At 36.1% G+C, this 25,446-nt stretch overlaps 1 protein-coding gene across 1 annotated transcript; it reads left to right on the forward strand.

Moving 5' to 3' along the window:
• The first annotated feature begins 810 nt into the window (after positions 1-810).
• Positions 811-24,607, forward strand: LOC129272681 (uncharacterized). The gene is made up of 3 exons (XM_064107215.1): positions 811-832; positions 1,488-1,659; positions 11,686-24,607. Exons 1-3 carry the CDS (start codon positions 811-813, stop codon positions 13,559-13,561), a joined length of 2,070 nt encoding a protein of 689 aa, XP_063963285.1. The 3' UTR covers positions 13,562-24,607.
• Positions 24,608-25,446: the final 839 nt, after the last annotated feature.

Genomic DNA, 25,446 nt, shown 5'->3' on the forward strand with positions numbered 1-25,446 from the left:
TTTTAATAGTCCAATCTTTTCCGCCAGCAGAATATTGGACTAAATATTAATTTCAAAATATCTATAAGTGCAGATCTCTGCATTGATTTTGCATGTAATTTTGAAAATGATTTTCTCCCAGGTAGCTATGATAAAGTTCAGTCAGCTAAGGAGAAATACTTGTACATGTATATTAAAGGTCAAGTCCATCCCAGAAAAATGAAGATTTGAATGAATAGAGAAAAATCAAATTAGCATAACGCTGAAAATTTCATCAAAATCGGATGTAAAATAAGAAAGTTATGACATTTTAAAGTTTCATTTATTTTTCACAAAACAGTGATATGCACAACTCAGTGACATGCAAATGAGACAGTCGATGATGTCCCTCACTCACTATTTCTGTTGTTTTTTATTGTTTGAATTATACAATATTTCATTTTTTACAGATTTAAAAATAAGGACCAACTTGACTAAACCATATAATATTAAACAATGCTAATTCCACATGTTCAGGGAGGAATTAGTCTTTGTTTCACTTGACAATGAGGAGAAAATAAGAATATTTCATATTTCACATAATAAAATACAAAAGAAATAGTGAGTGGATGACGTCATCAGTCTCCTCATTTGTGTACCGACCAGGTTGTGCATATAACTATTTTGTGAAATTAAGCGAAACTTTAAAATGTCATAACTTTCTTATTTTACATCCGATTTTGATGAAATTTTCAGTGTTATGTTTGTTGGATTTTTCTCCTTTTATTCAAATCAACTTTTTGTTGGGGTGGACTTGTCCTTTAAGAAAGAAACCAAAAGTTTATTCCAAGTATGATTCTCATGGAAGATTCATGTGAAAATCATCTACATTATTTCCTTGTGAGAGAATCTCCGAAATGGTACAACATTTTTACAGCACAGCCAGAGAAAAAACATATTAAGCTACAGGTAAAGCTGTACAAAGAGAACAGATAGTTTCACAAAAGTGATTCGAAAAATGCCTTAGCCTTTCCTTCCTTATAACATTACCTCTACAGTACTTTTCCCACCATAGAGTCGGCTTATAGGAGACAGATCCACTGTGGTTCACGAAGAAATTTGGAAAGGCAATCATAATCTTTGAATTTGTTGTATTTCATTAGATAAGTGATTATCATCACCATATATTTATTCTTTATTTTTTAATTGTTTTTTCTTGTATGTTTACCATATTTTTGTTATTCTGGGTTTTTATCTTATTGCCTTATAATGTCTTTTTACTTTGCCCTTGTGTTCAACTCTGAAAGATATCTTACTCTTTGTCATACTCTCACATCTGGATTAAAAAAAAAATTGTTTCATGTTTTTTTTTTTGGGGGGGGGGGAGTTAAGTGACTGGATAGATGGCCTTTTTCCCGTTTCTTATTGAAAACTGAATAATCTTTTTCAAATGAGCAAATGATGTTTGGTCCAAATGTTAATTGATTTAATTAAAGTTTTCATTCTTCATTTGTTCGCTACCCCCACAGTACCATTATCTGCCGTGCAGCCAGCAAAGAAAACAGATCAACCTTTGGACCTGAGCAAGAACGGCCTTGAGGATGATTTCGACACTTCAGAGAACGTTGTCGAGGAGGAGGATGGCGAAGATAAAGACGATGAAGGATCGATGCTAAAAGTGCCTGCCGTCATGGTCCAAAGGTATCCTGATGTTATTTCACCTCCCGTTGTTTTTCTTGATTACATGCAATTTTTGAAACTTAATTTTATTTTCATATTTTTGAGGGAAGGGGCACTTGTCCTGGAAGGTCTTCACACTGAAATCAAATTAGTCAAAATGACTAGATGAAAGGGTCAGTAGAGTGCAACTACTGGTAATAGTCATATTGAAGAGTCAAATTGACAATTTTTTTTTTAGAAATATGACTAGGCATATCAGTTGCAATGGTGGATTCAGAATTTTTGGGAAAAAGAGTGAGTGCAACAAAATAGAGGGGACACAGATGACCATAAACACAGAGAGAGCTCACATCCCGTGTGCGCCTGCCTGGATCCAGGACTACAGGTGTTGTGACCAGCCGACTACTGATCGAGTCATTTTAACTTGTTGTTTTTAGAATGTTTGATGGAACAGTCTTTTGATTTTTTTTTTGTCTTTTCTGTGGTATTTGCATTCTTAGGGGTGGGGGAGGGTGGCACTTACTCCATGAACCCATTGTTTTTATGGCCCTTAGCTTTGATAATTGACAAGATTTCACAAAGCCGATGTATTTCACAATGCTTTCTGTCCTTAAAAAGAAGATGTATTGTGTTTCTGACTTAGATGATAAAACTGCCTTAAAAAAAACTCATTAGAGAAATTGAAACAAGAATCCCCAATGCCTTTGGACATGGCTGAAAAGTGATTTCCTGACATATTCCCCCTTTCCCTTTTTTCTGCCCAATTCCCCGAAAACAGTGGATGAGGATTAGTTAGTGGAAATACATGTATGTCTTTAGTTCCCTTGCAAGTATTGGTTTTCCTCCGGAAGGATGGTGTAGCGAAGGAAAATAATACCTGATGGATTCTTTTGCTGTTTAAATCTCAAACTCATTGGTTTTTATAGCTTTGGGGGCTTTTAAAGGTGCTGAAATGATTTTATAATTTTAATATCAGTCCACTTATTTGAGTCTCATTTTAGACATGAAAGAAGAAAATTATTGATTGGTTGTATGTACAGTGCATCCCAGGAAAAAAACTAAACCGAGAATTCTTAAAGGAGAATGAAACTCTTGGAGCAAGTTAGCTTTTGTGAAAGCAGAAAAATCAAAAAATAAGATCAACAAAAGTTTGAGTAAAATAGGACTAGCAATAGAAGAGTTATGAGCATTTGAATGTCGAGATCACTAATGCTATGGAGATCCTCCCATTGGCAATGCGACCAAGTTTTATGATGTCACAGATGAACAACTCCCCCCTTTTGGACACTGAAAATATACCCCAAAACATCTCTTTTTGCTCATTCTTATCATATGACAAACGATTCATCAATGATATAATGTTGTGAAACCTCTGTATTTGTCCTCTCATAAAGAGAACACCTCACCTTGTGATAGACTCTATAAAAGTGAGAATATAAGTGAAATAAGTACTAAAGTAATGAGGGAGTTGTACGTGTGTGACATCACAGATCTTGGTCGCATTGCCAATGGGAGGATCTACATGGCATTAGTGATCTCAATATTCAAATGCTTATAACTTTCTTATTATTCATTCAATCTTCCTTAAACTTTCAACAATATGTTTCTTTGATTTTTCTCTTTGATATGGATTCAGCTGGTTTCAAGGGTTTCATTCTCCTTTAATTATTTATCATAACTTAATCACAAATACAATAGATGAATGACCTATCATTGTTAAAGCTTAGATTGTCATCTTTCACCTGGTATAATGTGAATAATTCCTTTTTTAGCACGAATGAGTAAAACAGAATTTAAAGAAAGGATATCAAGGTATATTATGAAAATCACATGTCCACAAAATTCAATATCTGTTCTTTGATATGATATGATATCTCAATCATAGAAAATGGTTCAAAAATAGATCTATTCTGGTTGCTTGAAATAATACATGAATTCTATTAATTTTATAAAATGGAGATGTTTTATGGCTGCTGTCAGACTTTGTTGGTGGTCAGCCATACTTAGATTCTTTTGTTATCCATGCACTAGCTACATGTGCATTTGGAAATCCATGAAAAACACATTTTTAAAATGATAGTATGGAAAGCATTATTGCAAATAAACAGAACTTTGTTACTTTTTTATCATTTTCTGTGATTGAGGTATCAAGTTAAAGAGCAGATATATGGAACAGATATTTAGACGTATGTAATTTTCTTTTTGAAATTCAGATACTGTCCACCAATTGATTGTTGGGTATCCTTTCTTCAAATTTTTTTTACTCACTCATGCATGAATGAGGAATGATCTAAAGTTTTACCAAATGAAAGGGGAGATGCTAAGCAATACGATTATTAATGAGAGGTCATTTGTCTAGATTGGTTTTGTGATTGTAAAATCATTGATAATTCTCGGTTTCGTTTTTTTGTGGGACGCACTGTATATATCAGTTCATAACTTCATAGCTCCATTTATCTTTTGATAAGATTTTAATTTGGTATTTGATGGCCCATGCACATTTACATTTAGGGTTCAAGGGGACGTCAGTAACATAAATAGATAATAAATTGAAATAAGAAATAACATATAGGCCTACTTTTGTTTCAACTACAGTTTTTCTTTCCTGAACCTTTTCTTTAATATACTCTGCTTGTAGCAAAAAGGGAGATTATGACATCCAATGTTTAAGCCAATCAGAATTGATATCCTTTGGATATTTGATCATGATTCAAAACTGCCCAATTTTCTCACCATTTAAAAGAAGTCCTTTCTACAATAGTATTCTGCATTAACAATAACATATGGGAAGCTTTAGAAGCACTTGTGTGACGAGAGGTCATTTTTCTAGATTGGTTTTGCGATTGTAAAATCATTGATAATTCTCGGTTTCTTTTTTTTTTTGTGGGACGCACTGTATATAACAATCAGTTCATAACTTCATAGCTCCATATATCTTTTGATAAGATTTTAATTTGGTATTTGATGGACCATACATGTAGGGTCCAAGGGGACGTCAGTAACATAAATAGATAATAAATTGAAATAAGAAATAACATATAGGCCTACTTTTGTTTCAACTACAGTTTTTCTTTCCTGAACCTTTTCTTATACTCTGCTTGTAGCAAAAAGGGAGATTATGACATCCAATGTTTAAGCCAATCAGAATTGATATCCTTTGGATATTTGATCATGATTCAAAACTGCCCAATTTTCTCACCATTTAAAAGAAGTCCTTTCTACACTAGTATTCTGCATTAACAATAACATATGGGAAGCTTTAGAAGCACTTGTGTGACATTGTCATCCATCTTGGAAAGAGAGCACAAGGGGTTCCTATGGATAAATTATAAAAAGAAAACATAGGTATACAGCTAAGAAATTTGGAAAGAGGCCAAGGATTGTCCATTGTTCTTGTTTATTATCAATTTGCAATGGAAATGAAATGTACACAACTTAACACTGTGCAGAGTTTGCCAGCTACGAAATTGATATCTGCATTTTCGTATATCAGTGGTTGTTATATGTTTTTAAGTGGTTTCATTGTAATCATCGATTTGCATTGTATTTTGATCAATCAATTTTTCCTCAAAAGAATTTACATCTGAAAACTTAGTTGACAGGACAGTTTATTTTCATAATCAAACTAATTATCAATGGTTTAAACTAAAGATTCATCTGAATGAAATCCCAAATATTAGTTAATTTGCAAGTTAAAAGGGGCCCCTTGATGATGCATGTATTTCATGGTATTTAGATTTGTATTAATTTCTGTTGTTGTTGTTTATCAGTAACCCATTATCATTTGTTAACCTGAAAAGACTTTAATGAATTTTATTTCATTTAATGCTTTATTAATTAATGATTTTTTGGGTGGAGGAGTTGGGAGTTATTTCTCTAATAAGGACTAAATTATTGTAACAATAATAATAATAATAACAGTATATTTACCCAGGGTAGCCACTTCAGTTCCGAAAATGGTTCTCCCAGCGGGCCCTACTATTATTATTACCCGTCTAAGCTAGGCTACCTATTCAGGTGCACACAGCTTTCTGAGAAATTACTTCCTGCCGGTACCCATTTACCTAACCTGGGTCGAGTGCAGCACACTGTGGATGAATTCCTTGCTGAAGGAAATTACGCCATGGCTGGGATTTGAACCCACGACCCTCTGTTTCAAAGTCCGGAGACTAATCCAATAGGGCCATGACGCTTGTACATGTATGTAGCACTAACATAATCAAATTACATTAAAACTACACCAAAAAACCAAAACTATTAATATGAACATGTACATGATTGGAAATAGCATGAACTTTTGTAATTTGCTATATTTTAAGGATCCAGGTTCTAAAATTTGTCTTGAAAGTCTTGAAAACCTGGTTTCCATGGAAACCTTAGAGATTAGGTATGTACCCTAACAAAGTTCATTTCATGACCATGACTTCAATGTGTTAATTCCATGACTAATTTCATATAAGGAATTACATAATGCAGATGAGAATGCCAGGTGTATTCTACTTGTTCCTACATAACATGTATCTTCTAATTTCTTTCTCTCTCTTTTTTTGCCCTTGACCTATTTCCAAAGAATATCAAACGAAAAAGATCAAAAATTATTTTTTCAGATGTACTGTAAGTTCTTCAATTTCATGTGCCTTTCTGACATGAGCTAGGGCATGGGTATGAAATAATATGCAGCTCAATAATTATGCATACAATGTATGTGATGTGTTGACAGACTTCAGACCCATACCTTGCTTTCTAAAAGGAAAGGACACATGTATGGCCCCTACATTTGCTGGTTTCATGGAGATATTCCCCAGCACTGTACCCCCTGATGTGCTTTTTCGGGACAAAGCCACAAACAGATCCCACAATCAAAATGTGCTGGTAGCAAAGGGGTGAAATTTGTCTGGGGAAAATACAGTCCTGTGAAAAACAGGTTCAGCAATTATGCATATATGTATTTCCTTTTATAGTGATCTGCATTTTGTAATGCTGGTACTAAGTAGTATTAGGGATAGTGCATGATGAATAGAATAAAACAAACTTGTATTTGTAGTGTATTGTCTGGAAGAAGCTCAGGATTTTTTTATAACTCAACCATAATTTGGGATTTAGTGTAATGGCTTCATCAGGAAGAGAAAGAAGAAGAAGGAGGAGGAGAAGGAGAAGGAGAAGGGGAAGAAGAAGAAGAAGAAGGAGGAGGAGGAGAAGGAGAAGAAGGAGAAGGAGGAGGAGGAGAAGAAGAAGAAGAAGAAGGAGGAGAAGAAGAAGAAGCAGCAGAAGAAGAAGGAGGGGGGGGGGGAGGAGGAGGAGGAGGAGGAGGAGGAGGAGGAGGAGGAGGAGGAGGAGGAGGAGGAGGAGGAGGAGGAGGAGGAGGAGGAGGAGGAGGAGGAGGAGGAGGAGGAGGAGGAGGAGGAGGAGGAGGAGGAGGAGGAGGAGGAGGAGGAGGAGGAGGAGGAGGAGGAGGAGGAGGAGGAGGAGGAGGAGGAGGAGGAGAAGGAGGAGAAGAAGAAGAAGAAGAAGAAGAAGGAGAAGGAGGCAGGGAGGGAAGATGAAGCAGACAGAAGGAGAAGGAGGATTACCGGTACTAAAAATCCTTTTGTTGGTTGTTTATTGTTTTGTATCCCTTTGTAAAAATAAGAAGAAATATGGCCTGGTGAGTAAGTCAATATCCACCAAGTTCTTTTCCCTTGGAGGTTGCACTGCACTTTTTTAGGCTTAATCACTGTCAGAAACATTTATCCAGTCTTTAGATCTGTCTTTTAAGGACTCATTTACTGCTCCTGTCTAATGGCGGATCTTTTATTTCTTTTGTGGGACCCCAAAATATTTGAGAGGAATCATTTGGAATCTAATGGCAATTTTGTGTCCTGTTTTCTCCTCGAATAATACGGCTGTCTGCCGTGATGTCATTATATCATTTAGTCCGTCAGCCCTCATGAGGGGCTAATTGGAAAGATATTGGAAAGCATTTTTGGGGTGGTTGTTGGTGTACTTTGCGGATCGCTCACCGATTTATCCCAAGGAACGGCTTGAAAGGAGGATCTGAAATGTTGCTGTCTTCTCCGATATACCATCAAATCACATTAGAAATAAAAGTTGTGGCATATCTTCTTGACATTTCTAATCGTGCATGCACTATTTCTCAAACCAAATATGTCACAATTAATATATGCAATGTACCCCTATCACGTTTTTATCCACGATATTGCCATGAAGAAGAGTGAATGCACTAAAATCAAAGAAGAACAAAGAAAACAAGAGTTTGAGAGAGAGAGGTATATACATAGCAAATGAGAGAAAGAGAGAGAGGTATAAAGGGGGGTAAGGAGGGAGGGTGGAAGAATAGGAGAGGGGGTACGGAGGAGGAACAGAGTGCAAAATCCGTTGTCATTTTAAGTCGAGGGAATAGACTTTCAAATTCATTCACTGTTTTTCTCTGTGGTTTGCGAGCACAAGTCTTGATTTGTGGGCTATTCTTCCTTATAGATAGTTCCATTTCTATTTTCTCTGGCTCGTTACATGTACATCGGTGTATAGGGGAGGAACTAATATTAATAATGTGAGTTTTTCTAGACATTCATTCAGTTATCTCAGATTGGAGGAAGAACATATTTGTTATTTTTTCGCTGAAGAGGAATGTGTGGGAGCTCTCTGCCAATAAATATGTTCCTTTTTGGAGCTTGCCTGCTGCTTGATCCCAATGTGATTTAAATCTTTGATCGGTGGGAACAGGAATTAAATGAATTGAAAGTGGTGTTTCTTAGAGGGCTAGCTAGGGGACGAAGAGGTAAGTACGTTAAAGAGTGCAAGGGCGTAATATTTTACAAGTTCCAAGTTTGTATTACTCTTTGAAAGGAGAAGAAAGAAACATAGAACAAGAGAGAAAGAAAGATGGAGAGGAAGAGAGAGTGAAAAAAGTGATAGAAAGATAAAAGTAAGGGGTATTTACCTGTACATTGTATAAAGTCATATCCAGTCAAATCTTCGTATACAAAACTTAAATCTCTTGGGATCAAAGAAATTGGATTTTACAGAGAAATAAATTCTGATGAAAGAAAAGAGAAGAATAAAAATTGGCTGGAGGGCACGAAATATAAATGAAATTTTTAAATTTACCTTGAACCTATTGTCACTTGGAAATGGTCCTTACAGAACTGAAATGATCAGTTATTGGTGCCTAGAGACATGTCTCAATCACCCGGGGGGGGGGGGGGGGTGGCCACTTCCATTGACGAGTGGATACCATGCGCGACCATGGGGTCTTGAAAAGCACCCTAAACACGTATTTTCCATATTCTGAAAATGCACCCCTTAACAAGTATACGCGCGTAAAACCCTACCCTTAACAAGTATTGGGAACAAAACGATACTCTAGCTTGGCAAGTATTCCCTGAAATGAACCCCTAAACAAGTATACAGCCTTATTTTATTGTTAATTACGTCACGTACGGGTCCGTCGGTTTCTTTCCACATCATACGGGCCACCTTCCACACCTCGCGCAAATCGGACTCTAAACACGTAGTGTTGGGGCAAAAAGGACATCCTTTATAAAACATTTTAATTTTGTTTTATCATCCCCGCAAATTTGACCCTAAACGCGTAGCTTTCCTAACGAGAAGATACCCTTTTTCATTATTTTTGTGTTTTTGACACTCTTATCATGTTACGTACGTAACGTGTCCTATCTTGAAAAAGACATCCTTTTTACATGCGTGGTCGCGCATGGTATCCACTCGTCAATGTAAGTGGCCCCCCGGGGCTCAATCAAGACAGTGATGGTGTGTCTTCTTGTCTCATCTAGGTCTCAGATGCTTATGTTTCATTTTCTGTCTGTAGGGAAATATCTCTTATGTCTTAGAGGCCGAGACATCGGCAAGACACTGTAAAAAAAGAGCTCAGTTTGAACAAGTTCACGGCACTGCTTTCCTTCAACATGTCAGTTTTGGATAATCGTAAGACATGTCTTGCAGGGAAAAAGTACAGGGGGGGGCTGCTCAATACAGCCCTGGAAACGAAGATGAACTCAGAATTTTATGTTAATATTTGATCAATAAAATTGTTTTAAAAGGTCAGTCTTTATTTAGAAGTTATTGTATATTTCATTTCAAAACTACACATATTTTTGTCAGTTTCCAATGTTTATCTTTCCTTGCAGCACCATTTAGTACCATCTCCTGTCTTGTTTTGCGCCATTAATTTGAAATTCTGAATGTTACTGAAGTTCTTGAATCATACAAAAGGAAGCGCTTAATATGATCAAAATATTACACAATTTATTTTTCTTCCAAAATAAATCACAGAGGTTTCCGTGGTTCACTTGTATGAGAAAAGAAAAATCTTCTTTCTAGCTTGCATCATCCCTTTCACAATTTGAGCTCCTTTTTTCTTCCTAACGAAATGATATAATCTAAGAAATACAAAAATTAGAGCAGGTAAAGATTATAGAGAAATTTCAGAGCTTCAATCCCATTTGTGGGAAGGAAAATTTCCTCCCTGCATACCAGTCTTCTACACTGTTATGCGAGTTAAAGAAAATTAATGTGGCTAAATTTTTTTGCCATCAAATCTGATTTGACCAAGGTAGACATTTTTACCACTTTTTTATAATTATAAAAATGTTTTAGCTTCCGCGCTTCGTGCAGGAAGATATTAATCTTTTCCCATTTCTGGGCGCTCATAATTCCTTTCAAAAACAATTTTTTAAATTACAGCAAGTCAATTGAATTCAAGTTGATAAGAGTACTAGAGATGCAAGAGACGTCTTCTTTTGATTTGAATTTGATGAGAAATTCCTCCCTCCCTGCACCCTCGCCCCTTCCAAACTCAAATCCTGGCTATAATGCTATCACAACCATTCGTGAAAATATCCCTGAGAAAGACCACCCACTTATGTTTTCCTCTGACTTTTTTTAAACCAACAATTTAAAATTATGAAATTAGAATATGATCCAAATGTAACTGTCACTGTTTACTCTAAAATGTTTCCATCAGCCTTCATAGATATACTTGTAGAACACACAACTTTGCTTGATTACATGAATGGAAATTGCATTGGTTTGATTTTTAGATCTGAACGGCTCCTTGAATGATACCTGTGCATGCAAAAAATGTTTATTTCTTTTATATTTTAGCCGTTTCTGAACCTCGAGATCTAACACCAATATATGTAGTCATTTTCATTCGAGCTGACAAAGTAGTTAAATAGGTCCATAGCAGTTTAGCACCATCTCCTTTTGCTACTAAAAACTTGTGTCAAAGACAGAAATTTTACAGATTCTTTTTCCAGTGAGAGTAAACCTTATTAAAAGATGAGCATTAGTTTTGGTGGTGAGGTTTCTACGAAATTATTTGAAAATGTAAATTATAAATTGTGTGCTGTAATGTGATCAAAATGATAGGAGATTAACTCTATTTTGCAGTGAGTCATATGCTCTGCACACAGACAGAAGGCATGTATGGGATTGCACCCAAATGTTCAATCCGACCATTCCACCTGTTTTTTGGTCATATTCTGAATCTTAGTGCATCTGTAGAGTAGGCCTTTTATGGTGGGCCTTTTGAATTGTATACTCCTGCCGAACAAGTTTGAAGGGGATATCAGTGTATGGTTGGGTGGGCAGATGGTCCGTCAGTCCTTTGAAATCTTGCAGGTCGAAGTACTTCCTCATTTTTTACCCAATGCTCATTAGACTGATACACTTATCACTTGGTCTTAAAAGTGTAAGACACATAATTGGGGTATTTGAAACTGTTTCCACTTGTTTAATGAAATAAATGTATGGTCTTGCCATGGTAATCTTTATGATAATGGCATTTTTTTTCTCGCATAAGGTTGTCGTGATAAGGCATGGGTATTTATCACCTTCAGTGATATTTCTAGTCTTTACCATGATATTTCTTCTGAATTACTTGAAAAGAACTTGAAACCTCACAAAGACTGTTTCCATCTTTTTCTCATTAGGATTTTACCTTTGCACATACACATTATTAGTTCAGTTTCATGTATGTTTTGAATGAATTATTGATGTTTTTTTTTTTTCTTTGTGTCATTACAGATCTAAAACGAAGAGTACTCGTTATGGCCGCATCAACGGTTCAAGTACATACACGCAAGAAGATCTGAAGTTAGCTCTGAGAGAGGTCAAACTTGGTAAGATCGGCACACGGCGTGCTTCTGTCCTCTACGGTATCCCACGATCCACCATCCGAAATCATCTGAACCGCAGCAAGGCCAACAAGCAGGAGGAAGCCGAGGAGGTGGCCCACCCGACAGCTGTGGAGGAAGTGGAGATGAAGATCCCGAAAAGGTTGCCCTACATCAGTGATCCAGTCAACAACAAACGTGTGAAAGTAGAGAGAAACTTGATCCCCGAACCAAACTTAGCATTCCCTTTTACAGCCTTGTTCCAGCAGTACCAGCAGCAGGGTCTCAACTACGAAGACTGCTCAACGGACGAGGTTGTCGGCAAGCTCAGGAATTTTCTGCAGGGCAGGTCAGCTGGGGGAAGCGGCAAGCTGCCAAAGTTGGCAGGGTTCGATCACGGCCTTGACCAGGCTCTGGTGAGGGAGCTGGTGATGACCTGCACCAAGGTCGGGTCTCTAGGAACCGAAGAGGATATGCAACGGAGAGAAAACTACGCCAGAGACCTCGGTCAAGACAAGCTACCCAACCAAGTGTTCCAGCACCTGATAGGACATCTTCTAGAGACGGAGAAGGTGCATCTGTTGAGCGGGAAGAAGGACGTCCGGCAGCATATAGGTATCGCATCGGTCATACGCCAGCCTTCTTCACCCAAGCAGGACCAAGACGTGAAGGTGCCTTGCTTCAAACCTGTAGTGTGTGATATTGGTGGAATCCAGGAGATGGACAAGATGCAGTACTGTGACAGCAGCAGCTCCAGTCACAGCAGTCCCACAAAGTCCTTCTCACCCTCCAACAATAACAACCAAGCCAGCCACTGTGCCTCCTATGATTCCATGGTGCCTGCATCCAGTAAACGGCCCAAGCGAGGGCGTTACAGATGCTATGACCGTGACAGTCTCATCCAAGCTGTAAACGCTGTACAGCGTGGCGAGATGAGTGTCACCAGAGCTGGGAATGTCTATGGTGTTCCTCATTCAACTCTTGAGTACAAGGTCAAAGAGAGGCATCTGAAGAGGATGGCAAAGAAAGGGCAGCAGGTTCAACAGCAGCTACAGCAACAGCAGCAACAGAAGACATCAGCAGAGAAAGGGGAGAGCAGTAAAGCACCAATCTTAGGGGTACCACCAGGTATTCATTTGCGTGATGGCCCCAGTGTACCTTCAGCACTCGCCTCTGCTCGACCATATGAGAGCTTTGCGGAGAAGCTTAGAGCCATGAGTGAGAAGCAAGCCCTGCAGAATAGCTACTCCTACCTCAGGCAGCAACTGGAATCTCAACCTGCTCTTCTGGCAAGCCATGGGATCAGCCTGCCTGCAGGAGGCCTGTCTCTGTCTGAAGCCGACCGCTACCGCCTTGAGGAAGCCCAGTCTACACTTGCTGCGCACACTCAACTCGCCCTCACCGAGCAATGGGCCCAGTGGTTGCACAAACCAGTGTTCTCTTCGCCTTTCTTCAACATCTACACTCCTCCGCCCGCTACTCTGGGAATCGACCCCACAGGGATGTTCTACCGGATGGAAGATCCAAAGCAAGGCGGAAGCAACAGCAGCAAAAAGCCTAGCGTAAGTGATGCCATCAACCGCCTTGTAGAAGCCCATCTCTACAGCTCACTCTACAACCCTGCCTTTGGTCCTGGTGGGTCTGACCATGGCATCCACTCTTCGATGACCGGTGAATCCACCTCCAGCCAAGAGGCTGACCAATCGGATGACCAACGTTCCAAGCGGAGAGCTACACCTGAGGACGGCGAAGACAGGCCTCAACCCAAAAAAGCCTTGAAAGCCTAGAGGCAAGAGTCACATCACTCTTGTCTATCACATTTATCACCATACACCTTTCTGCTAACTAGTACAGATTCTAGTCTAGTTTTCTATTCAAATGGGTGAATGCGCATCCATGCTTTCTATGTACCACAATTGTGGTAAAGATTGAATATATCGGTATTTATTTATTTATTACTTTGGTGTGTTTCAGACAGTATGGGTTCTCTCAGATGGAAAGTGCAAAATCCTACCTTTATTTATTTAGATACAGGTATCAACAAGTGCAGTCCAGGTATATCAATATTATTTCCCGTTCTTTGGAAAATGTGAGATGAGTATATTTTTTTCTTGATGGACAAAAAAAATCATGTACTTTGTGCAATTTGTGTGTGTATATGATGCACTTCTCTGTAGCACAGGTTGAATTAGTTTGTATCCACTGTTGTTTGGTTATATCCGGCTGCTGTTGACAGTGTAGTTTGTATAGTCTGTGCATTAATAGCTTAAGACCACTTTTACATTGTAAATATGCTATGTTTCTCACAATAGTGATCCTTTTTTTTGTAACGCCACAAATGGTCTCAATCTTGAAACTACATTCTTTGAGCCAGTTAAACTGTACTTTTGGCTATCAATCAACTCAATCACATATCTATCAATTCCTTCAAAAGAGAATTGGTGTTTTTTTTTCTAATATTTTCAGGTTATCATATTTCTATTGTGATATTTTATTTATAAGGAAGCAAGCAGTATTTTAGTTTTGCTTCGCCTGTAGAGTTACAGTTTCTGCATTTTAAGATTAAACTGTCTGTTGATCTTTGATGCTCCGAATTTCACATGAAATATGATCAGAAATAGAAAAAATTTTTCTGAAAATTGTATTCCACTTCCAGAGAAGTATGTCTGGTTTTTCGTGATAATGAACGATTGAATTGTATAAAAAAAATCATTAAACTCCCTAAATTGAAAATGCAATGAAATATACTATCAATATTTAAATTGGCAATTTTTAAGTTTGCAATAATTATTCATTTCAATTCATTTGATTATTCTTCACTCCAAATGATTTACGTACATCAGGAAAAATGGTTGCCTGTTTGAGAGTTGAAAGCTGATTAACTTAGACCTTGAAAAAAGTCTATATATGGGCTTGTTTTAATAGAAAGACAACACCGAGTACGGATTTGATGGAGATATCATATTATTACGAGGACATTCATTATTCTTCATCTCCAGCCCATATTCTACTTCAGTGATTTAAGTTAATCAATATTAAGTCCACTGGAGTGTCAGTATCTTATTAAAGTAGAAACCTTGTGAACGTCTGAAGTACTCTTTAGGAACATTGTGCAATATACCATGATTATTTATACATATAATTTGCCCTCTTGATGAAATTGGAATAAGTCTTGCAATCTTGCCCCAAGCCCACACATAGTGTAATATGTATGCTTCTAAGTTTTCAGTTTCATTGGGAAATTCTACTCACCAACCCAGTTTATACTTGACTCTGTCTTGATGGCCTGAAGTCGAATTATTTTGGTTATTTTTACATTTGGTATGATTTTTAAATCGTTCTGCACCATGCATCACGGGTTGGAATTATTCTGTGCAATTGTATTACATTGTGTTTACAGCTCATCATTTGTCTTTCTGCCCCAGTGATCATGTCTCAACATACTCATTGCCTTGTGCAATTTGTATTTAATCCACTGATTGTGTTACTGATGTGTTTCATATTTATAGTTCCTTTTTATGATACACTCTATAGTCTAAATATCTTGGTTGGATATTGGTTTTGAACTGTATGTACCAACATATCCAATCATGTTACGTGTCATGGTGAATCTTTTTTCAACTTCAAGAATGTATAACATATCCATAATGATGGTCATGAACACAATATTTGTTTACAGGGTCTTATGCACATGTATGCTTCATTCACTTTTTCGGTTGCTTTAATTTTTGACTGGGGTACATGTATTTGCTTCTATCTTGTCACGGCCCAAGTCACTGCGCATTAAGCAGCAGGTGATGGGTTCAAATCCCATCCCACTCATCCCGATTTTATTTTTTGACTTTTTATTTTGATAGACTTATCCAACACACCGGCAAATGCATAAATTCCCATTGAATTAAATGTTCAGCTTAACGATTGTCAAACCACAATCTGATAAAAACTTTGAAAAACTTACCCCAGGGTTCCCACAGTCATGGAAAATCCTAGAAAAATTTGTGGTCATGGAAAGTACGGGAAAAGTCAGGGAATTTGGAAAAGTCATGGAATTGTATTTACCTCTTGGGTGTGGTAGCTTTCCAGTTTGTCGTGTCTCGCAACTCTCATACTCTGTGATCATAATTGGTGTTCACGATTTCCATTTTTCCAAGTTTTGTGAGATCCCAAATTCTACATTACTCACAGGAGTCACATGAAGTCATGGAAAGCAGCAATTTATTCATGGAAAAGTCATGGAATTTGGTTTTCAAATTTCTGTGGGAACCCTGTTACCCCAACCTCTAGACAAAACACAAATTTTCATGTGAACATAGTCCCACATTTAGGTTTGGTGACGTTTCCAAAACTGAAAATTTGTTTTTTTGTTTTAACATGGTAAAACATGAAATCTAAGTAGTGTAGTAGACTTCGCAATTGTCTCTTAAAGTGACCACACACCTTATTATTGGTCTGCGACCCAATTTTGAAATTAGATGTACATTTTGATATGAACATTGAAACTTGGATCATCTTAACTCGGCGAAATTCTAGATTATCATTAGAATATGTCAGTTCACATTCATGAAAATTGCTGCTCTTTTTATAAGAATAAAAACGAGTTTGATATACATGTACATGTCTAATTATAACGATGTCAGCAATCATCTAATTGGCTACAATTGAAACCAATTTGGACTTAACTCCCAATTAAAAGTCATTTTACCCAAAATATAAATATTTATGTATTCTCAGTCATTTTGTGCCTCAAAAAGGAAGATCATATTTGTTGATTTTTATGGGGAATACGTAAAGTGAGATTTCTTCCAAAATTGTATCGCAGCTCAGTCGTAAGGTGTGCGTTGATCTTTAGACTCACATTCCATTGCAGATTGTTTCTCTGCTTGTGAACACTGACTATTAGACAGGTTTCCCTTTTCTTCTCTTGAAATTCAGGAGGAAATTAAATCTCTCCGGGTTTGATTACTCTCTGACTCTTAATCTTTATTCTTGAATACAAATGCTAGATGAATTTTAAAGATCATATTTTCATGTATTTCTTTTCATAAAGAGGTATTCAGTGTATTTCCTCCTTTATATAATTGTTCCTCAAAAATATCACAAGGAAGTGAGCTGTATCTTGATTTATATAGCAGACATTGTTTGTGTGAGAATTGTCATTATTAGTAGTATAATTGTGTTGTACATTACTATTTCCTTGTCTTAGTGAAACTCTTTGAAGTGTTGACTTTTGTTCATCATGTGCAATGTTTTTTTTTTCTTCACAAACAACTCGTGCAATCCATGTGCTTACTCTTGCGATTGTATTGCTACTTTGATATTCACATGGACTATTTATAATCATTTTCACTTCTTTTATGATATCTTGATCCTGTGTTCTTTAATGAAAAATGTGATTTGCTGTTGAGCCTACATTGACTTTAAAAAGTAACCTATTGTCTGTCGTAATCTCTAACCTGAGACATTAATGGAAGTTTCTCTTTCAATCAATTTTCTCTTGGTAATGACCTATCTGTAATTTCAATTTTCCCTCTGTTTTCTTTCCTTCTCTCTCTGCGCACTCTCTCCTGTATGAGACCATCATTGCATTCATTATTTTAAAGGGGAATCCTACCCAGATAAAAACTTGTTTTTATAAGGAAAAGAAAAATCAGACAAGTTGATAGGTGAAAGTTTGAACAATATTGGACAAACAACAAGAAAGTTAAGAATTTTTAAAAGTTGTAAATATTGGTAATCACGATACCCATGGAGACTTCAAATTGGCCGCATATGGGATGTCATAGTGATGTAAGGCAAGGACCACTCTTCTATGTACTCCAATACATATTATGGCTAAAATGTAATTTTTCCAAAAAGTTTTATTTCAAATTATATTTTTCTTTCATGAGGACATAAAACAATATACTACCTGGGTTACATTTAGATTACTGCCCCAGGGGAATGGGTACTTAGGAGAAAACCACTAATCCCTGATAATAAAGTACATGGCCTATATGGGAAAGTTGTCCTTGCCCTTTGTCATAATTTACTTACTCAGTTGCCAATTTGAAATCTACATAGTATTAGTGATCTCAATTTTAAAGCAGCTATAACTTTCTTATTGCTTGTCCGAATTCTTTCAAACTTTCACCATTCTGTTTCATTTATTTTTCTCCTTCCCAACACAACATTTTATGGCCAAGGCTGGATTCCCCTTTAAGAATTCATGGATGAAGAAAATCAATATCTAGAAAATGTCTCGCGATGGAGTATGCATTGACAAAGATAACATTTCTTTCTGGTTAGGAATTTGAATGATGGAGGAAAGTGCATCAGAGTGATCTTGAATGACCGTCTCTAATGCACCTAAGTTGGTGCTTGCTGTAAAGCAATGTTATCGCCAAAATAATAATAATAGCAGGGCCCGCTGGGAGAACAGTTTTCGGAACTGAAGCGGCTTCCCTGGGTAAATATACCTGTATTATTATTATTATTATTATAAAATGATAACAAATTTACTTGATTCTTCCGAAGGGTACGGGCACTGCACACAGGTTATCACATGTGGGACTATGCCACAAATGATCAGCTCAACAGTTTCAGCCGTCATCTGTTATCTGTTCATTATAAGGGCATTCAAAGAGTAACCGTTTGCAGGGAACCGTTTTTATTATGACATTCTTCTAAAAATCATGGAAAGAACTTTATAAAAGCTCAAAATGATTATTTAAATACTCCTCAACTTCTTATGTTTATCTTCAAGTTGATACCAACATACGTGTATACATGTATGTGATCTCTTCAGGAAGAACAAATGAAACTGGGAGTGAAGAAAGTCAATTTACCTTTACTTACGGAGACTAAACTCAATTCTTTTTTATTTTTACTGTTAAAGGAGAATGAAACCCTTGAAACCAGCTGAATCCATATCAAAGAGAAAAATCAAAGGAACACATTGTTGAAAGTTTGAGGATGATTGAATGAATAATAAGAAAGTTATGAGCATTTGAATATTGAGATCACTAGTGCCATGTAGATCCTCCCATCGGCAATGCGACCAAGATCTGTGATATCACACACGTACAACTCCCTCATTACTTTAGTACTTATTTCACTTATATTCTCACTTTTATAGAGTCTATCACAAGGTGAGGTATTCTCTTTATGAGATGACAAGTACAGAGGTTTCACAACATTATATCATTGATGAATCGTTTGTCATATGATTAGAATGAGCAAAAAGAAATGTTTTGGGGTATATTTTCAGTGTCCAAATGGGAGAGTTGTACGTGTGTGACATCACAGATCTTGGTCGCATTGCCAATGGGAGGATCTCCATAGCATTAGTGATCTCGACATTCAAATGCTCATAACTCTTTTATTGCTAGTCCTATTTTACTCAAACTTTTGTTGATCTTATTTTTTGATTTTTCTGCTTTCACAAAAGCTAACTTGCTCCAAGAGTTTCATTCTCCTTTAAAAGGCAACTGGTTATTTTACATGCAAGAAAATTTGGATTTCAACTGCAGGGCCCCGTAGCATAAAACTAACAATTGATTCTTGGTCTGATTTCTATAATTGATTGCATTGCATGGTGTGTATGATCAATTGTAAAAATCAGCCTACAATCAATCGCAGAGATTTATTGTAAGGGGCCTTTCTCATTTTGTATTGTACAGGTGCGCACAGATAGACAATCTTAAACCAACTCACTCGTAGTAACTGTGGGTATGCTATTCACAAGACGCATTCTTATTTACAGTTAGAAATAAACTGAAACCAACTCACCTGTAGTAATCGTGGGTAGACTATTCACGAGACGCATTCTTATTTACAGTTAGAAATAAAATGAAACCAACTCACCCGTAGTAATCGTGGGTAGACTATTCACAAGACGCATTCTTATTTACTGTTAGAAATAAAATGTGATTTTGTTAAGGTCAAAAATTGTGCTTGCATTTAAAAAAAAGTCTAGTGTGAATGAATTTATTACAATGTTTCATATTGTGAAATGGACTGCTGGATTATGATTGATGAAATGTACCATGAATGGAATGTGCCTCATAATTGTATAGATATATTGATTAGAAAATGAAATCACTATCTCGATGGATCGACGATGATTTGACAAATTTGTGTTTTTATCTAATGATATAGGTAAACGTGTGATATTTTTCTCAGTGTAAATGCAAATGAATGAAGCATTCCGATGTTTTCAACAAGAGAAAATCTGTGTTTTATAATGTTCACCCTTTTTCTTCGCCTCGAGGGAGAAGGTGACAGAGTAACTATGTGAAATATGTATCTTTGGTGGTATGTTTCGGGTAGAATATTTGTGGTCTTATTTGTTTTGACTTAATTTGATATTTGGTGTTGGATGAATATAGTGAAATTGACATAATGCACACACACAATGGGGTTGACTTGCATTCATTTTTGTACACTTGCCTATAAGTTTGAAAAGACATACATGTAGTTTCATCAATCACATATTGTGAATATGCAAATTGACAAGTGATATTATTTACCTAAAAACAAGTTTGTTTCTTGCATATTTATTGTCATAATCAGTGAATCATGAATTGAAGTGTAATTCTGTCAAATCAAGCAAGCTGCATTTTATATTGATGGACCTGAATTGAATTATCAACATCTTTAAGTGGATATTTTAATATTCTTAATGTGTATTTTGCAATGTAGATAATTGCACAATGTCTGCACAGTAACGCATTTAAATCCTTGGCACGCTAGGATCGGTATATTTTTTGATCGTTTTAATCAAGAAAAGATAAAAATGCTGTAGATAAAATGAGAAGCCCAATTAATTTCAAGAAAGGTTTGAAGAAAAATTGAGGAGGAAAAGTTACATGTTGCACCTAATGATTGTTGCACAATTTAGTCAAGAGCAATTACACGGCAAGTACACCTTTAATAAGCTTTCGAAAAAATTAATCAATGTGTCACAGTGAGGTAGACCCCCCCCCCCCCCCTTGATGGAACAGAACGAAAATGTTGTTTATAATCTTAAGATTTTGCACCCATACACTTTTACTGACAGTGTACTTTGTTTGAGACAAAATTATTTTGTCAAACTATGCGGTAAGACATGCACCATAAATAATCTACCGTTTGGACAATATAAGAGGGCATAACAAATTTCTTATTGGTATAAAGAAAAAGAAACTTTGTTTGAATATCCATCTGTATATGTTCAGCACAGCACTGTTGAATGCTAATTTCATTAAAAATGAACATATTTCATATGATCAATTGACTAAAGATTTCAAATAGAAAGGAAAGATCTTTTTAAAGTCCTTCAGTTGGTTTTGCTTGTAACCCTCGAGTGCAGCAAGGTACAGTTATGCATGAATATGATGATAGTAATTGCATTATATTTTGATCAACAATTTTTAAAATATGATGAATTCAATTAATTGTGAGTACGGGACTGAAATAGTACAGAAAATGCTAGTTCAATACAGGTACCGTAAACTCGCGTAAATCGACCATCTAATAATATAAGTCGAATCAATTTTTTTTAGACCAGTGTCCCGTACTGTTAGCGATTGAAGGTACATTTCATTTTCACAATTGTTTGCACGTTGTGGTCGGTGCAATCGTAAAGATATTCTTCTACGATGATTGCTCATCTTTTTTTTTCTTCATAGGTCAGAATCTCTCCAGTCAAACAGGGCCTCGTATTATAAAGAGTGATGATTGATCCGATTTATCGCAATTCTATGGAAATCCAGTAATGTTATAATATTTTATACAAGAAATTAAAAATATGTCCTTTGTAAACAAAAAGAAGCACAAAGAAAACCATGGATGTATGAATACTTCATACATGTAGTTAGAAAATATTTTGAACAAACAGATGGTGACATTCCTGGCTTTCCATAGTTGTGATCGATTGGATCAATGGCAACTCTTTGTAAGACGGGGCCCTGATTTAGGTGGTCCCAAATTGATTTGTATTGTCTTATGAGAGCTCTCAACAATGGTCGCTAGAAGTAATGAAACCGTTCCCAGTCATCTAAGTGTAATGTTGCCTTTCTTGTTGAGTAGTGTCAGATAAGCACCCAATCACTTGTGATATTTGTGTGCAATATTTATTTGATATGCACCGTTGTTAACAGTAATACTGGATAGCTGTTGATCCACATTAGAGCTGGTGTATATTTTACCAAAGTGAATATATTTGGGGAGAGAAGTCACTCTGTGACACTTATGCAGCTCTAATTTTTAGAACGTGTTTGAGCTGTACCTTTTTGACGATCTCGCTAAAAAATGGAAATAAAAGAGATTTTAAAAATCTCTTATTCATCTCAAGTTATACATATACATAAATATATATATATATATGTATATAACACACTGGTTAGTTTTAAGAATTATCACAATTCTCATGTCTTTCAAGTTAAGAAAATTTCAACTTTCTTAAACTTGAAGCTGGAATGAAATATTTGGAATGGAAATAAATTGAGGCTTATCTGTTACATCCACAGTTTTTGCATTTGATATTTAAAGGAAAAGGGTGCCTACTGCATTAACATTTTGTCCTAGTCCTTAACTATGTATTAAGAACACTCGACATAAATTTATTGAATTTTATGGTTAGAATGTCTGAGTGAGTGCTCTTTGGAATTGAAGCTCTTATTTCCATTTTGTGTTTTCTGTGAAATTCACTTGCATTCATATTGAATTAGTGTAATTGTGACTGAAGTGTTCAATAGACTCCAATTATTACCACATAGCTTTTATGATGTAATGTATCGTCTTTTTGTAGTGTGACGATTGGATGCTTACATATATCTCATAATTATGAAATCACTAAATATTGTAATGGTTTGCGTACTGGTCAAATTGTGATGCACTTTGTTGCAAACAATACAATCATTAATTTATCATTCCCAAGAAGCAAAATAAGAATTACAAAAAAAATATATATTTTCATAGGGAAATGTGAAGTAATTCTGTAATGAGATTGATTTATCAAGAATCTTTGTCAACATTCACCTTATTTGTAAGGGTGTTGGGGCAGGTTTCATAAAGCTGTTTCTATGCTTCTTACAACTTAATGCCCGACTTGTGACCCTTTCTTTGGTGCTAGATCAATTCTCATTAGCTACAGACAAGATTAAAACTTTGCAGATTAATTTATCATGTTGAACGGTCATCCACAGGTAAAATTCAATATAATTATTCAGAGTTTGATTACGGTTACAGGAACATGCACTCCCCACATTAGTTATAACGGCAGATTTCAGGGAATCTCCGTTAAGACAAGAAATGGTACCAGTCTTCTGTAAAGCTGTGCATTACTTGTATTGTAATAACCAACTCTATGAAACTGGTCCCAGTAAAGTGACCCACACTCATTGGCCCGTATTCTGAAGTCAGCTTTAACTTAGACTCAGGTTTAAAGTTGTGGTTTAAGTATGGGAAGCCAAAAGTACCAAATTTTTTATTAAGTTGTACGTTTCTTATGTTTACTGTGCTCTTTCCTGATTCATCGATGGTGAAGACAATAATCTATATAATACTTCCTAGACAATTATGAATGATTTGAGAGCCAAATGAGCTGAAATATGATATCTCTACCGTTAGTGATTTATGTAACAATTGGCTGTCCATACTTAAACCACAACTTTAAACCTGAGTTTAAGTTAAACCCGACTTCAGAATACGGGCCATTATCTTCTAAACGACTAGTCCAAACAATCTCGGTTCTGCCTTGGATTTGCTACACTTACAATCATAGCAATGAAACTGACCATATATCATTGGAAATAATAAAGATGAATTTGATCTGGAGTTGGTTTCATCTTTGTGACTTTGATAATACTTACATGTACACCCTTTCGAATGTACTTTGAGTGGATATTTCCTTACTAATGCCTTCATTGAATTGAATAATATCTGTAATCGCCCTTCAAAAAGGTACCACATATGTTAAAGAGTTGAATTGATTTGCATGCATATTTTCATCAACATCTCTCTGACATTCTGATATGTATATTTGTGTGCATTGATTTCCAGTTTTATGGTTAATTGTTTGCACTTCGTGTATGTGTATATTATGAATATATGTGCATTGCCTTTTTTTTCACGAAAACGAGGGTTAATTAATGAGAGCCGCCCCTGATGTTATAATGTTGAGAAAAATCATGAAAACCATTTTAATGATTTGATTAAGAGTAAAAGATCATGTTAATATTTAATGTGAATTTTAGAAATCCCAAATGAAACCAAATTGTACTATGAATTCATATAAATGACATTTGATTTCCATGTTGTGTCAAGTACAGAGAAAGAGGAGAGAGAGGGAGAGGGTGAAAGAAAAGGAGGGAGAGAGATAAAGATTATGAACTTTAATATCCTAATTTCATGTATGAAATATTTATAATGAACATTTCAGCAAACACTGTAACTTCATGCTCCATTTTTCCTAAGAAATGAGATGTCCTTTTTTGTTATGTCCTCTAATGTAGTAATTATCTAGCGTACAAGGAGTATTCAATTAATTCATTAGATTGTTATTCTGTAATACTATTCTTGGTATTTCCTTGCCAAATATATGCCAATGATCATGCTTTTAAACGTAATTTATTTCAACACTTTTTTTTTTCCATTCTCATTATCATCATGCAGTTCAAAATGGAACCATTTTTCTATTGTCCATTTTCAAACAAAACTTGCTGATTGTTAGGTTTATAGAAATGCAAAGAGGATTTCAATTGCTCTAATGGTAGGGTTTCTTTTAGCTAGGTTTAGTATCTCTCATATATTTTGATGGAGGGAAGATATTCAGGAAGATCTCACTTTTAAACACAGACACTTGTAAAACACCATACCATTGTGTCTGCCTCAATGTGTTCGTTTGTTTGTGTCTATTATTGAAATGAGCACTAGGGGCAGAGAGGAAGATGAAGACAAAAAGAAGAGAGAGAGGAGAGGAGAGGAAAAGTTGGAAAGATAAAGAGAGGAAGAAACAAAGGAAGATAAAAAGTAGAGGAGAGGAAAAGAGATGAAGAAAGATGAGTAAACTCCGGTAAAAACAACCTGAGTTTTCTCAGGTAAAAAGTGTTATGCAAAAGGCCCAAAGAGAGGCAAGAGATGAAGGAAGATGAGATAGAAGATAAAGAAAGGAAAGAGATGAAGGAAGATGAAGAGAGAAAGAGAAGAAGGAAGATAAAGAGGCAAGAGATGAAGGAAGATGAGAGGATAGAAGATAAAGAGAGGAAAGAGATGAAGGAAGATGAAGAGAGAGAGAGATGAAGGAAGATAAAGAGAGGCAAGAGATGAAGAAAGGTGAGAGGATAGAAGATAAAGATTTAAGAGATGAAGGTAGATGAATAGAGGAAAGATGAAGGAAGATAAAGGGCCTGTTGCATAAAACTTTTTACCTGAGAAAACTCTGGTAAAAACTGAAAACTAAGGTTAGTCTGATTCCTGCTATTGACTTTAACACGGCAAAAACTCCGGTAAAAACAACCTGAGTTTTCTCAGGTAAAGAGTTTTATGCAACGGGCCCAAAGAGAGGCAAGAGATGAAGGAAGATGGGAGGATAGAAGATAAAGAGATGAAGGAAGATGAAGAGAGAAAGAGATGAAGGAAGATAAAGAGAGGAAAGAAGATGGAGGAAGGAAAATGAATAGATAGGAGATAAAGGAAGGAAAGAGATGAAGAA

The sequence above is a fragment of the Lytechinus pictus genome, chromosome 12 (genome assembly GCF_037042905.1).
Source record: "Lytechinus pictus isolate F3 Inbred chromosome 12, Lp3.0, whole genome shotgun sequence".
NCBI classification, from domain to species: Eukaryota; Metazoa; Echinodermata; class Echinoidea; order Temnopleuroida; family Toxopneustidae; genus Lytechinus; species Lytechinus pictus.